General features: G+C 39.3%; 2 protein-coding genes across 3 annotated transcripts in view; both read left to right on the top strand.

Annotated features, from left to right (window-relative positions):
- LOC109530844 (SWI/SNF-related matrix-associated actin-dependent regulator of chromatin subfamily B member 1-A-like) lies at positions 1 to 11,845 on the top strand. Its single transcript, XM_019894757.1, has 9 exons — positions 1 to 252; positions 748 to 859; positions 1,897 to 2,005; positions 3,066 to 3,203; positions 4,855 to 4,982; positions 5,048 to 5,214; positions 6,220 to 6,410; positions 9,841 to 9,972; positions 11,055 to 11,845. Exons 1-9 carry the CDS (start codon positions 16 to 18, stop codon positions 11,092 to 11,094), a joined length of 1,254 nt encoding a protein of 417 aa, XP_019750316.1. The 5' UTR covers positions 1 to 15; the 3' UTR covers positions 11,095 to 11,845.
- A 595-nt stretch (positions 11,846 to 12,440) lies between these two features.
- The window catches only part of mvb12ba (multivesicular body subunit 12Ba), a 29,553-nt gene continuing 26,637 nt past the window's right edge, over positions 12,441 to 15,356 (top strand). Inside the window, exons 1-2 of one of the 2 annotated variants that reach the window (XM_019894497.1) lie at positions 12,441 to 12,519; positions 12,624 to 12,689. The gene's annotated coding sequence lies outside the window, so the exon portion shown is untranslated. Of the gene's footprint in view, positions 12,690 to 15,356 lie in introns of both variants that reach the window. The other variant, XM_019894488.1, reaches the window with a different exon arrangement.

Here is a 15,356-nt window from a genome sequence, read left to right as displayed (position 1 = left end):
GTCGCCCCTGCCAACATGGCCACCACGTTGGCATGTTGTTTAGCCGTGCTCAACAACGCGCTAGCATATCTTCCATTCATATCTGTGGGGGGCAACAATGAGCAAAAGGTGCTCAGTATCACGGAACTCGAGAAGAAGCAAACACATACATCTCTCGCAGCGATGCAGTTGGCTCTAAGTAAAACATTTGGGCAGAAGCCAGTTAAATTTCAGTTAGAACAAGATGGGGACTTTTACATGGTTGGTTCGGAGGTATGTACCGATGTTAGCATAATAATTGGTTTTGTTACTAGCTTGTTCCCATTCTTCAGTCACCGTTGAATAAATGTATATAACCCGTGGACGCATGCCTTAATTTGTGTTGCTTGAATTTTCGATCTCAGAAATAAAGAGGAATGTATACCGAACATGTGTACATACTGGTCAAGACCCTGTGCAGTCAGACGTCTCTGTTGGTCTGCAAAGTGGAGAGGGGTCGGGTGTTTTTATTTATTTCACTATTGTTCATCTAGCCTAAACTGTAGCCGACCCAAGCTACGTGTGGGTCTTGTCGCTTTTAATTTAGTCAGCAGTAAGAAAAGGAAAGGAAAACATAAAGGGAAAAAAAACGGCATTAAGTTGGGTTGAGGTCGGATAGCTGATTTGGTCCAAATAGACATTGGCGTTTGGCAATTCAGCTCTGCCTCAAATGGAGTATTTTATGTTTCAACTGGTCTTCTGCAAATCACATTCATTGTTTGTTTTCAGGTTGGAAACTATCTGCGTATGTTCAGAGGTTCTTTATACAAAAGATATCCATCTTTATGGAGGCGGCTGGCTTCAGTAGAAGAGAGAAAAAAAATTGTAGCATCATCTCATGGTGAGTGTAGCACAGTGTTTCTGAACCTTGTTAGAGGTTAAGAACCCAATCGGTTCCTATGCACATTCACTGAACCCTTCATATGTGAAAAATAAATATATGCTTTTTTACAAATGCATTTTTTTAAAAACAGAAAAAAGTAAACACAATTAGTCTTAGTATAAAGTACACGTTTTTTAATTGTGCACAAAATGAACCAGCCAGTGATGGCCAAGCATGTGTGTCATAACTAATTGACAGGTTTAGTTGGGTGTGCCTTAACCTCCATGGCGGATGCTCTGTCGAACCCCTGAGACTGATTCACCGAACCGCTAGGGTTCGATCGAACCCAGGTTAAGAACCGCAGGTGTAGCATCATTAGTATTTGCACAATTGCTCCAATAAAGAAGCTCGAATTTGTTTCAACCTAGTTCGCATTTTCTTCTCCAAATATAAAATAATGCGTTGAGAAGAAATAAAATTTAGAATTTTGAAGAAGTCCAAAAGGAAATATGTACAAGAATTGACTAGGATTCTGTAAATCTTTGATAAGCCATCTACAGGAAACTCTTCCTCATCTTTTTTTGTTTTCATGTTATTCTCCTTCTTCTTATTATTATTTTTCTTCTCTTGTTATTATTCGTTTTGTTCACCCTTCTCTTTTTCATCTTCTAATTGATTTTTCCTAAACTGGCCATGATGAGCCTGTTGCACCAAAAGTTTATGAACCAGCCATTTTTTGTTTGTTTGAAAAGGTAGATTTCATCTGATGCGTTTCTCATTGAATGTTATCTTAATGGCATACATTTTAAATATTGTTCAACCAAAACATTACTAAAACGATTATAACATCAGTTACAACCTAATTGCATCTATTTTGCATCTTACAGATGGTAAAATATTATTTAAGTGCACATTGTGCTCAATAGACTGCTTGAATTTGGTCAAGTCTTTTGCATTGCAAGCTGTTAAAAAAAAAAAATACAAATTGAGAGTTATCACCCAACTTCTAAACTTCAGAAAATGACAATCTTTTTTTTTTTTCCCACAAATTGTAGCCACCAGTGTTACTCTACTGAAGGCATCTGAGTGTGAGGAGATCTTCGAAGGTAACGATGACAAATACAAGGCAGTGTCTATCAGCACAGAGCCACCGGCATATCTCAGGTATTGCTTCCTTTAAAGTTGCTTATGCATAATATTTTAGTTTCTTTTTGCTTGATATGTTTCTCTCAAATGTTTTACCATAAATTCTTTCTTTACTAAACCAGGGGGGGGGGCTATAGAATTTATTTTGTGATTTCCTCGCTTGATTTCCTATTTTGATGCATTATTGTCAGTTTTCGTAGTTTCATTGAAGTAAATGTTAATTTACGTTTTTGGAGGCCGTGATCAACGCCTCTCGAGTCGAACGGAAGGAGTGTAGCTACATCTAGTGGATGCATTGTAAATTGCGCCTTATAATCCAGTGCGTACAATATATGAAAAAAAAATTTAAATAGCCCATTCATTGAAGGTGCACCTCATAATCCAGCTCGCCTTTTAGTGCAGAAAATATGGTACCCACACTGTTGTAACGTGCAGAATGTGGTTTATCATTGTTTTGCTGAAATAAGCAGGGGCATCCATGAAAAAGCATGCCGCAGTTTGCCAGGAAATTGGTGGCGCACATGCATGACTGCTTTCAAAGCAACTGAGAAAGGAATGACAAATCTGTTGGTGTGAACAAGTCATAGTCATGAGTCACAAATGAGACAAGCGTCGGCTACTCTGCAAAAAAAAAAAAAATCGGTAAGTGCGCAACTGGGAGACAGACTTGAAGTGGACCGCACTTTTCAATTTCCAATACGCATTAATATCTGCACACCACTTATGTACACTTGTGCTTATAGCTGTCATTTTTTTTAGCCTCAGCGGTATCGGAGAGAATTTACATTTTGAGGGGGTTTTATGCACGTGCTACAAGATAACTGTGCAGTTATTTGGTAAGATGAAAGACATGCAACAAATGTTGTCACTGAATATTTGTTTATCCAATTATGAAGGATTAAGGTATGTCCTTTTTTGTGATGTCATGAGCACAAGTAAAACATACATGAAATCAAACAGTACAGATACAAAGTAACAAAAATGGTTCCATTTATACAGCAGTAGAGTTGACAAAGTTAAATATTTGACTGAGGAACTCCAGGCATCAGTTTAATTAACACTTCTTTTCCTATCGAAGGGAGCAGAAAGCCAAAAGAAGCAGTCAATGGGTCCCAACGCTTCCCAACAGCTCCCACCATTTAGACGCCGTGCCTTGTTCCACTACCATCAACCGCAACAGAATGAGTCGAGACAAGAAGAGGACTTTCCCACTGTGGTATGAACATGCAAAACTTGCAATTGTACTGGCGGTTTCCAGGTTTGAATGTTCATAGCCAGTTTATTTTGGGGGTATGATGAGTAAAATAACTGGTCCAGTGTGGCGAGTGTGGGAAATATTTACCATGCCACTTCACATTTCACCACATCATTGGCAAGGCTTAAATCATGAAGGCTCCTACAAGCAAATAAGAGGTAAATATGGTCAACCCATTGGGAGAAAAAATATAAAGTAAAACATACACTCACCGGCCACTTTATTAGGCATAGCTGTCCAACTGCTCGTTAACACTTTTTTCTAATCAGCCAATCACATGGCGGCAACTCAGTGCATTTAGGCATGTAGACATGGTCAAGACAATCTCCTGCAGTTCAAACCGAGTATCAGTATGGGGAAGAAAGGTGATTTGAGTGGCTTTGAATGTGGCATGGTTATTGGTGCCAGAAGGGCTGGTCTGAGTATTTCAGAAACTGCTGATCTACTGGGATTTTCACGCACAACCATCTCTAGGGTTTACAGAGAATGGTCCGAAAAAGAAAAAATATCCAGTGAGCGGCAGTTCTGTGGGCGGAAATGCCTTGTTGATGAGGAGAATGGCCAGCAGGAAACTGAGGCTACAGTTTGCACAAGCTCATCGAAATTGGACAATAGAAGATTGGAAAAACGTTGCCTGGTCTGATGAGTCTCGATTTCTGCTGTGACATTCGGATGGTAGGGTCAGAATTTGGCATCAACAACATGAAAGCATGGATCCATCCTGCCTTGTATCAACGGTTCAGGCTGGTGGTGGTGGTGTAATGGTGTGGGGAATATTTTCTTGGCACTCTTTGGGCCCCTTGGTGCCAATTGAGCATCGTTGCAACGCCACAGCCTACCTGAGTATTGTTGCTGACCATGTCCATCCCTTTAAGACCACAATGTACCCAACTTCTGATGGCTACTTTCAGCAGGATAATGCGCCATGTCATAAAGCTGGAATCATCTCAGACTGGTTTCTTGAACATGACAATGAGTTCACTGTACTCAAATGGCCTCCACAGTCACCAGATCTCAATCCAATAGAGCATCTTTGGGATGTGGTGGAACGGGAGATTCGCATCATGGATGTGCAGCCGACAAATCTGCGCCAACTGTGTGATGCCATCATGTCAATATGGACCAAACTCTCTGAAGAATGCTTCCAGCACCTTGTTGAATCTATGCCACTAAGAATTGAGGCAGTTCTGAAGGCAAAAGGGGGTCCAACTCGTTACTAGCATGGTGTACCTAATAAAGTGGCCGGTGAGGGTATGTTTCCTTTAGCCAGTCGGAGACGCTGGCACAAAGATAAAAATAAGTTTGTAGATGTCTTCAGGCCTAGACTCATCCATTGTGTCAAATATTGACAAAATCTGATCATCTGGGTTCAGTTCCAGTGATTTTTGTCGTCAGGGCGACACCACATTTTCAAAAATTCAAATTGGCGGATTTCCTGTTAGGTTTAGCAGATTGCTCCAAGTCAATTTTTGTAAATCTTGGGCGGTTACATAGACCACCAAAAATTTCGACCGTATGTCCATGAGGGTTATAGGTTTACTTTTGTTTTGTTAATGTCCCCAGATTCTGCATTATAGCGTATGTATGTGAATGAAATGCTGTCTCTCTGTAGCTTTGATGATCATGATCCTGCTGTGATTCATGAGAATGCTGCCCAAGTGGAGGTACTGGTTCCCATCCGCCTTGACATGGAGATAGATGGACAAAAACTCAGAGATGCCTTCACATGGAACATGAATGGTAAAGCTCATTGCCAGGAATGTCATTTTGTTTTTCTTTTTAACTTTGACTCCATTTCCCAACAGAAAAGCTGATGACCCCAGAGATGTTTGCAGAAATTCTGTGTGATGACTTGGACCTGAATCCTCTGACCTTTGTCCCTGCCATCACCTCAGCCGTACGTCAGCAGATTGAGTCATACCCCACTGACAGCATTTTAGATGAGCAGGCAGACCAAAGAGTCATCATCAAGGTGGGTTCTGAAGCAAAGCAAAGTTTCAACAATTCAAAACTCTTCCCAGGAGTCCATAAAACACACACCAATGACCAATATTTGGAGGTCACTTGATAACCCCTATTTTTCATTTTGCTGAAATTAGTCTCTTAATTTTAAATTAAACTTGAGCCGCGAGCAGCAATGAAGAGTCCTCACAGCCCGAGCCACTTTGGGGTAATGGCATGTTGGGTTACTGGCAGATTGCAATTAGAATTTTTTGAAAATGGCACAGTAAAACCTCTAACATATGATTATTTGGGTTTTTTTGTTTGTTTGTTTTTTGTTGGGTTTTTTTTCTCCAGATCTAATTTGTTTGGAACCTGTCATGAGTTTTCATGCATGTTTGGACCCTCATTTTCTCAAGTCCCCGCCAATTGTTTTTTTTTTTATCTCAAAAACCTGGTATTCAGACAGGTGTGTAGACAGTTTTTTTTTAAATGCAATATAAGTTGGTGAACAGAGGTTCCACTTTACAACTACATTACTGCATTAGTTGAAAACACGATTTTCCTGAATTTAGAGTTTTTAAGTGGATCAAATAATTTTATTGGGCATGATTTAATTGTAATATTTTTGTTATATTATTCATCTCATGATTTCAATCAAATAATCTTTACTATTTGTATGCAAGTTCAAATGCAATATGTCTCCTGTAAGGAAAAAGAAATCATAATCCACTAACACAAATGTGGCAAAATTTCCTGTGTTCATATTTGGAATCATTTCCGTGTTCAAAGACTTGAATTATTTACATTTATTTTTCATCTTTTGCTTTTAGTGAAATATTTTCTTATTCTTAATTTCTTTGTGATTGAGGCTGGGTTGGCCAGTTTAATACATTTCAGGTATTACTGTCCTCTGTCTTAACCAGTTGTTGTGTATCATACATTTTAATTAAGAGCTGTGTGTGTGTGTGTGTGTGTGTGTGTGTGTGTGTGTGCGTGTGTGTGTGTGTGTGTGTGTTTTTTCTTTTTAATGCAGCTCAACATCCATGTGGGAAACATCTCACTTGTGGACCAGTTTGAATGGGACATGTCAGAACATGAAAACTCCCCCGAGTCCTTTGCACTGAAGTTGTGCTCAGAACTAGGTCTTGGGGGGGAATTTGTGACAACAATTGCCTACAGCATTCGAGGACAACTTAGCTGGCACCAGAGAACATACGCCTTCAGGTAACTCTCACATGTCCAGGTGCACTGTGTTGTCATTTACTCTCCTGCTTAATACAATAAGGACTTTTTGAATTACTTCTTGCTTAAATCAGGCTCAAATAAAATTGAAAGTAGTGTTGTTTTCTTTGCAAACAGTGTGTTGCCACAGCAACAGCTTTATGCCAAAATTGAAAAACTTTGTGTTCCAGCATCGTGATGGCCGAACACATGCGAGCAAATATAAGGTCAATTTGGTTAACTTGCTGGAAGGAAAACATCAACGAATAAACATTTTTCTTTCATCCGGTATGTAGCGCTACCACTACGATGAGTTTGTAGGCCTAGACTCATCAAATTTGTCAAATTTTGACAAGATTAGGTCATGTGGGTCATGTTATAGCCGCTTTTGTAGTGAAGGTTACGCCAAATGTTCAAGGAAATTCAAAATGGCAAACTTTTTAGTTTTTAGACGAGGCTTATAATTGAAATTTTTGCGAATATTAGTTCACACAATAAACTCAGAAATTACTGATTATTTTGCCAGGTCTGAAGCCTTTCGCAAAAGCTCACCAACAATCGGGCATAAACATTCTTCCGACTAAATCTGAAGTAGATCTGGTTAAAACATCAAAGAATAAATCATACAGTTCTTTTTGCCAGTAGATGGGTTACCACTATGATGAAAAATAAGTTGTTTAGTGTATTCAGGACTAGTTCTCATTAAAATGTGAAATTTTGACACAATATGACCCTGTCAAGTTACAGCAGCTTTTGTTGTCTCGGCGATGACAAATTTTGAAGGAAATTTATATAAAATTTCAGGAAATACTTCTAGTGGATCTTGGTTAAATGTGCAACCAGGGCTTTGTTGTTAAAAACTTGTTCTGTTTGCAAGAATTCACAGCTCACTGAGACATAAGTCTAACAACACATTGATGAAAAGGTTCATGCATACCAGACTAAACAATTTCTGGAACAATGTTTCTCAACCTTCAGCCAAGGCACTCATTTTACATCAGAAAAATCTCATGCCATGCCATGAATCTAAGATGTTACAAAAAAAAAATACGAGTGCAGAAATAATGATGATCTTTAAGTGAACACAAAGCTGATATATTTGCAGGAAGCCATGACTTGTTTTATTGCACTGCATGAAAGCGACAAGTGGATACACAGTTTTATTGTACCTTTTGCCATCTCCTGGAACAGTAGTTATTTGCCCCCTGCCACCTTACATTACTCCAATAGCTTGATGAATGAAGATGAATTAATTACATATTTGTAATTACCGGTAATAAACCATAATGTGCTAACAAATTAAGTGAAATTGGATCATTGGATCCTCTGTTGATGATCTCTGGGTACCTTGGTTGGAAATCACTGTTCAAGAATATGCCATAGGCAGAACTTTACACATATGTACACAAAAGAAATTCAAGCTCCATTTGATGAAAAACATGCCCTCTAAACTTGGAGGTTGAGCTGTCTTTGTGCTTGTTGTCATGAAAGACTTCCACGAGTCTCAAAACCTACTCAAATTTTATAAGACTTAAGAATATCACTTGCAGCAGTTTCCTTCAGTTTTTCATTGATAAGGTTTCTACAGCCCGGACTCTTGTTTCAAATGCCACATTTGACCCCTATGTCCATGTTTCAGGTTCAGCTGTGTTGAATTCTTTTGAAGCTGTGTCCTTGAGTGGTTTAGGGTCCTACAGTATTTAGCTGACAGAATCTTTTGTGTTAGCCTTGGATGCTCTGAGTCACAAACTGCTCCACTGCCGCGTGGTGTTTCACAGGGCTCAATTCTGGGGCATGTGCTGTTCTCACTGTATCTGCTCCCATTGGGTTCCATTTTAAGGAAACATGGTATTTCCTTCTACTGCTACACAGATGGCTGTCAGATCTATGTCCTGCTGAGCAAAAAGACTCTTTCTCATTGAGGCCACTTTTATCCTGTCTGGAGGAAATCAAGACATGGATGGCACTAAATTTCTTGCATTTCAATAAAAAGAAGATAGAAGTGATGGTGTTTGGTCCCAGCGGCCCTTGTACAGACTGTCCTGCGGACTTGGGCCCACTGGCTCCTTATCTTAAGCCAACAGTTTCGAACTTGGGTCTTAAGATGGACAGTGATTTTAAATTGGACTGGCAAATTGGTGCTTTTGTGAAATCCAGCTTCTTTCATCTCAGGCAGCTGGCTAAAGTAAAGCCTCTCCTTTCCCAGGATCACTTCAAACAGTAATTCATGCATTTGCTACATATCGGCTGGATCACTGTAATGCACTTTACTTTAGAGTGAGCCAAATCCTCCATGGAACATCTATAGTTGGTCCAGAATGCTGCTGCTCACCTCTTGACTGGTACGCCTAAGAGGGACCACATAACTGATACTCTGGCATCCCCTTCACTGGCTTCCTCGACATTTCAGAGTTGGTTTTAAGATCTTATTATTTGTTTTCAAATCTTTAAATAGCCTTTCCCCACTTCACCTCTCTGAGCACCTCCCCCACTACACACCTGCCCGTTGCCTCAGGTCTACGAATCAGACACTATTAGAGGTACCAAGAACTAAGCGGAGGCTCAGAGATGATCGAGCCTTTTCCGTTGCTGGTCCCTCTCTTTGGAATAACCTCCCACTGAACATTTGGCCATCGCTGCCCATCTTTAAAACTCATCTTAAAACAAATTATTATTCTTTGGCTTTTGACTCACCATGGGACTTGATTTTTTTAGTTTTACTGTTTTTGTGCTTTCTACTGTCTTTGTTATTAACCTATTGTTTTGTTGTTTGTTGTATGAATTATTTTTGCTCCATGTACATCACTTTGTATAAAGTGGTGGTTGTTTTAAAGCAGGGGCCCCCAACCTTTTTTGCCCCACGGACCGGTTTATGTCAGACAATATTTTCAGGGACCGGCATTTAAGTTGTGGCGGAAATAATACAAGAAAATAATATGGTATGAGCTGCCGTTGCTGCAGAAACCCCCCGCCTCACACAGGTAGGATGTCGGAAATAGCAACAGTGCTATTGTGCCCATCTCAGAGTATTCAGCCATAACTTTAATCCAGTTGTCTCGAACGTACTTTCATTTGCGATCTCCAGCAGTTTTTTTACTCATTTTGCGAGCTCCTGCGTTTTGTTTTGAAGTAATCGGTCACGTGATGGAGAAGCGTGGCTTGACGTGTGTCAAGCGTGACACAGAAGGATGTAACGGAGAATTCGGTAGTTTTTCAAAATAAAACATCTTTCGTATTCCGAAATAAATAAAACGGAATTAAGGCAAGTTCTTTCTGTGCGGCCCGGTACCAAATGCCCGGCGGACCGGTACCGGTCCGCGGACCGGCGGTTGGGGACCCCTGTTTTAAAGTGCTCTATAAATACACCACCTCATGTCCGCACTTGTGGAGAACTGGATTTAGACTGAATCTGATGCATTTATTTTGCTTGCAGTGAGAACCCACTCCCAACAGTAGAGATTGCCATTCGTAACACAGGTGATGCAGACCAGTGGTGTCCCCTGTTAGAGACACTCACAGATGCTGAAATGGAGAAGAAGATCCGAGACCAAGACAGAAACACAAGGTGAGGCACATGTATCCAAACTAGTACTGTATACGGGCATACTGAGTTTACAGTATGTACATATAGAATTTATAGACCTTCCATGATGCTTGCAAAAATCTGGACCAATATTTCAAATTGTCATCTGTAATAAATAACGGGATATTGCAAGCAATTGCATTTTCTTGTTGCATTATTACAGTAACTTGAACAATATTTGAACAAACTATGATTCTTGACTTCTGATTTCATAATTGTGTGAAGGCTGATTTTCAATGGAATGGTTTTTATGTCCAACATCTGTTTCATTTATTATATAAACATGACATCAGTTTAACTTCTTTTTCAACTAATATTTAGTTGTATTTAATGTTTTTGCATACTTTAATATCATATTACAGAACATAATTAATTCACACCGTTCTAAATCTAAACCGCTCATCTTATCCCTACCAGAATATTTTTCAAAATTTCATAATAAAGCCGTAAATTACATATTTTTTGGTGGGGTTTTTCCCCTCTAATTTGACTTTATGACGAAAGGTTCAACTGTTTACGAGGGGGGTCAAAGAAGACATCTATTCTATCTAAAAACTAAAAAGGTGATTATCTGATCAGAGGTGGTCAGCTGTCATGAGCTTACTCCACTACATTGGTTTTAGGTTTCTTTTTTTCAGACAATTATTTTTTCCAGTAAATATTAATCTCTTAACTTGCTGACAATTTCTGATGAAGGCCTGAAAGCAAAGTTGTAAGAGAGTTCTCTTTACTGGAAAAAACAATTGTCTGGGGAAAAAAAATAAGGAAATCTAAAACCTATCTTCAGCAGAAGACAAGATGCCCACCATAACTCCAACCAAAAATCTCTCCCTCAGCAATCTTCTCACACTGTGAGCTAAGTAGCAGATTTCAGAACAAAGGAGCCACATATGACCACCTCCGAAATGTCACTCCCACCTTGTGATAAATAGGCATAGAATTTGACAACTCTTCAACAATGGAGACATCTCAAATTTTGAACTACGACTATAGCCTAAATAGATTTCATTATTCTGCAAATTGTACGTATTTTAAGATAATGGTAATATAATGTTTCTTTTTAGACGTATGAGACGACTGGCCAACACTGCTCCATCCTGGTAGGAGGAGATTTGAAGGTACAGCTGATGATTACTCCTACAAGACATCCTCTGGAGACCAAGACGTTACTCACACACGCATATATATATACACACCGTAAATATATCCATATGTAGTCAGTGCTCACACTTTGAGGATAGTGACAGTGAAAAGTTATTTGGGAACAAAGGACCCACATATGACCACCTATGAAATGCCAGTCCCACCTGTGACTTTAGGATAAAATGTGACAATTCTTCAGCAACAAAAGTGCCACTTGTCTTAGATTCAACAGTCTTTGCACTACAGCTTTACTCATCACCTTTTAATTGGCTTATACATACATGCTGTAGCTGCTTGGAGCAAGATTACCTGATACACTGTTTCAACATATAGGATTATAACACTCACCAAGCCAAATTTGTTATTCAAAAAATACCTGAGCCACAAAATGCAGGTAGAAGGTCTGAAGAAAAAAAAACAAACCTCTCAAATTTTTCCTGGTGGCCTTATTTGGTGTTTCTAAAATGGCCGAAATGATGAGCACTATGCATGTTGATTCCAGCTAGGCTTAAGACATGTTTATATGTAGAGGCAGTAGATCAATAGTTTTGGCCCAGTTGCATATGTTAACACATAGTTCATACTGTATACTATAATTTCATTTGTTGGAATTATAATTGTTGGCATGTGTACTTGTAACACTGTATATCCTAGCCTGTTCTCTTTGTAAAACTTTGTTTTGTATTGAAACAATAAAAGAACTTGCTCAAAAGTGTTTGCTTATCTACTGTATTGTAGGGGTACCCAATACGTCCATTGCGATCGACTGGTAGCTCCCGGACTGGTCCCAAGTCAATCACGAGGGGTGTAGAGGGGGAAAAAAACTCAACCCAAAACGTTTGTGTGTCTGTGTATGTGTATTAATCCTTAGGGTTAATCCTATCAGTCTCACTTTCATAAAAAGTTTTTAAACAAAATAAAATCAAGCAGGTCACCTTTAACTTACAATGGCAAGTGACCTGCATCACCGGAAATTGTTAGCGGTCAGCAGTCTGCAAATGCAGCTTGCGATCAGACCTGTTGCGCTCTATCTTTTCTTGTTATTATTCTCATTCAATGTTTGTTTCATGTACAATTCACCGAGGTTTTGTGTTTTTTAATTTTTGCAGGATAGGCGTAGGCACACCCAGTTAAATCCGCTGGCCCACTCACACGACATAAAAATTTTAAAAAAAGTTGAAGCCCGTTCTGCAGTTACGGCTCTTTCTAAAATTTCGTCCCTTCCTAACGTTACGCCCCCGTCGTGTAGACTGCAGTCAGAGCCTTCTTTTCCTATCATCCATGCTCTAAATAGGCGTGTCCTGTCTGGATGCAGTACCCAATCATATTGTAGAAGGGTGTGGCCTGGCAAGAACTCAGTCGGATTCATAATAACGCGTCTCCCAGGTTTGCTTCTTCTGAGTTTATATCGCAAATGACAAAATCACGATGCTAAATTCTTGTTAAGTCTTTTCTTTTCATCTGTTCGTACATCTCTCCTCAACGCTTAGAGAGGGCATGCGTGATAACACAAAGGAGAACACAAATACTGTTGGGATACAATTTTGTCGTCTTTGGTGAGTGAGCTAACGTTGCATCTTACCAATGCTAATGCTATTGGCCCTAGGATTTAACTAGCATTCTTTGCAGCACAAAAAGGTGGTCGTAAAACCAACGTGATATGTACTTTGGTGGTCATATATCCTGGGTACAGCTCTTTGCTCTCGCAAGGAACACGTTAGACCGAAGGGTAGTTTTAGACAGTCGGGCCTTGTTGCTGATGTGTTTCTATCCTGTCGTTCCGCTAGCCAACGAGCTTTTCAGCCTGATGTGTAACGGAGTTCAATTATAGAAGAATAATTATCGAATGTTAATAAAAGGGGAAATCTGAATAATAGTTCTGCATTATGATGAAAAATTCATACGTACCAAATTACCGTATGAATAAATTAATGCCTTTGCGTTGACCCTCCCACAGTGTAATTTATAAAAAAACAAACAAACAAACAACCAAGAAAACCTGAATATGAGCAGGGGTGCACGACAAAATATTTGTTTTGTTCTCAAAGATGCACCAGTTTGTTTCATGGTGCACCTCCACCCCTCAAACTGTCCACTTGGAGAATTTACAGACGTACAGCTGATCTTCACAAATGTATTTTTTAAGGGCCACCTTGGCAGAGCAAATTTAAAGGAAGAGACGCTTTAACTACACCCTACTAGGTCCTCCTGTACAAATGTGCAAGTGGGATTAAATTGGTGAGTAAAATATAAAAATAATCCAGTCACTTTTTCACAACTTTGCAGATGGAAGGATAATGGTAAGTAGGAGATACCTTCCATCCATTTTGGACACCGCTTATCCTTACTCGGGGTCTCCGTTGGCAAAAAAAAAAAAATAAATAAATAAATTTAATGGAAATGATCTGGAAGAATAGGCGTTTTTGTTGTGTATTTTACACACACACACACACACACACACACACACACACACACACAGAGTGGATTTTTTTTTTTAAAACACAACTGAATGTCAAAGAACCAAATACTGTAACTTCGTTTAGTTTGGTTTTCTGCTAGATTGGAAATGTTGAAAACAAATAAACTCTGGTTATGGCTCCCAATAACACTCTTAAGTTTTTTGTTTTGTTTTTTTCAGAGTATTTTAAAGAATGCCTTATAGAGGGATGTGGACCTTCTACCATATCAGTGCCAACTCTCAATATAAAATCAAAGCTATATATTTTTTTTCTTTTTTTTTTTTGAAGCACCAAATTTGATGATACACATATTGAACTACTCTATTTGTATTGGGCCATCTCAGAGCTGGTTTTATCACGTCAGTTTTTTGTGTTGAAACTCTTCGTGGGCTTTCACCAGAAAATTAGCAAATACAGGCACTCTAGCCCTGACATGTTTGCTAAGTGAACGTTAACTCGAAGCAATACATGACAATGTGCAGGACGCTTTACAAAAATTAATTTTCATGTATTGGCCTGGTGATGCAAATGGCATCGGTTTGGTTGAATTGCACATTATCATAGAATGGGAGATTCCTCTGTCGGATACATTTGATTTATCTAATGGTCAACAGAAGATTTACATTGTTATTTATCGGCTTTTTATAGGGGAACAAGCTTGCTTGTCTGGCAAGGCAGACTTATTTAGAAGTACCTTTTGGCTTGCCTGTCCCTCCAAACAAGCTAAGACAAACCCACCGCTCTGTCTCTGCCTGCAGCAGAGCTGTGCACAGCAGAGGAGGCATGTCTGTGGGTGTGTTTGTGTCATGCTAACTACATTGCCACTAAACAGAACAAACAAACAAAAGAAGTGTAACATCATGTCATATAAAACCAAGCTACCACCGTTGTATTTGGCAAGATAGATCATTTGTAACACGGAGCTCCCAGGCTCAGCTACTTGTCTTATAAAGTGAAAATGAAAACAATTGTAATACTGTACCTCTTTAATTCTTTTAATGCTCAAAGGTAAAACTACATTTGCAAAAAAACCTTTAATTTAGTGCACAGAGATGAAAGTCCTCCGGATTTTCCCGGAATTCCGGGTTTTTCAAATTTTCATGAAAATCTGTCCGGAGAATTGAGGAAAATTTGCCGAAAATTAATCTGGATATTAGTTGACAACATTGAACGAAGACGCGTTTGAGTTTCTTGTTTTGCTTTCATGAGCGTAGCCGTGTTGTAACACTAACACTTGTAACAGTAAAGAGATTTTCGTCTCTTTATAAACACACTTGCTAAACCCCAGTGGAACGAACAAAAGACACCGTGGACAAGACAGTTGTCGTAAAAAATATATTTGTACAAAAAGGGAAACACAGATTGGCAGAAAAATGTGTCCGTCCGACTTCGAGTGTCGTCTCAGCTAGCTTAGTTTAGCTGTTGTCATGTGTGACGTCGGGAAATCTAAGTTAAACAAGACTGGATAAACATTTACATCTATTATTTTTCTGTTTCTGAAGAGGTTACATTAACGGACAATTTTCCATCATTGACGGATTTTTGTTTAAGAGTGGACGGGGAAAATTTAAGGCCGTCCGTCATTTTGACGGGTTGAAAATTGGGCCATTCACCACAGCAGCAATACGTCCTTAAGAATTGAGTGGGGCACTTGAAGAGAGAAGCAAAAAAAAAAAAGTCAGCGAAAGACAAGCCTGACCCGAACCCGAAGCAATGATTGACATTTTTAGGCCCGGCCCGACCCGAAATTCGGGCGCCCCGATC

This window comes from Hippocampus comes, unplaced genomic scaffold (genome assembly GCF_001891065.2).
Source record: "Hippocampus comes isolate QL1 unplaced genomic scaffold, H_comes_QL1_v1.1 scaffold123, whole genome shotgun sequence".
Taxonomy (NCBI): Eukaryota; Metazoa; Chordata; class Actinopteri; order Syngnathiformes; family Syngnathidae; genus Hippocampus; species Hippocampus comes.
Note: the sequence above shows the minus strand (reverse complement) of the source record. Positions and strands in the feature narration are given on the sequence as shown.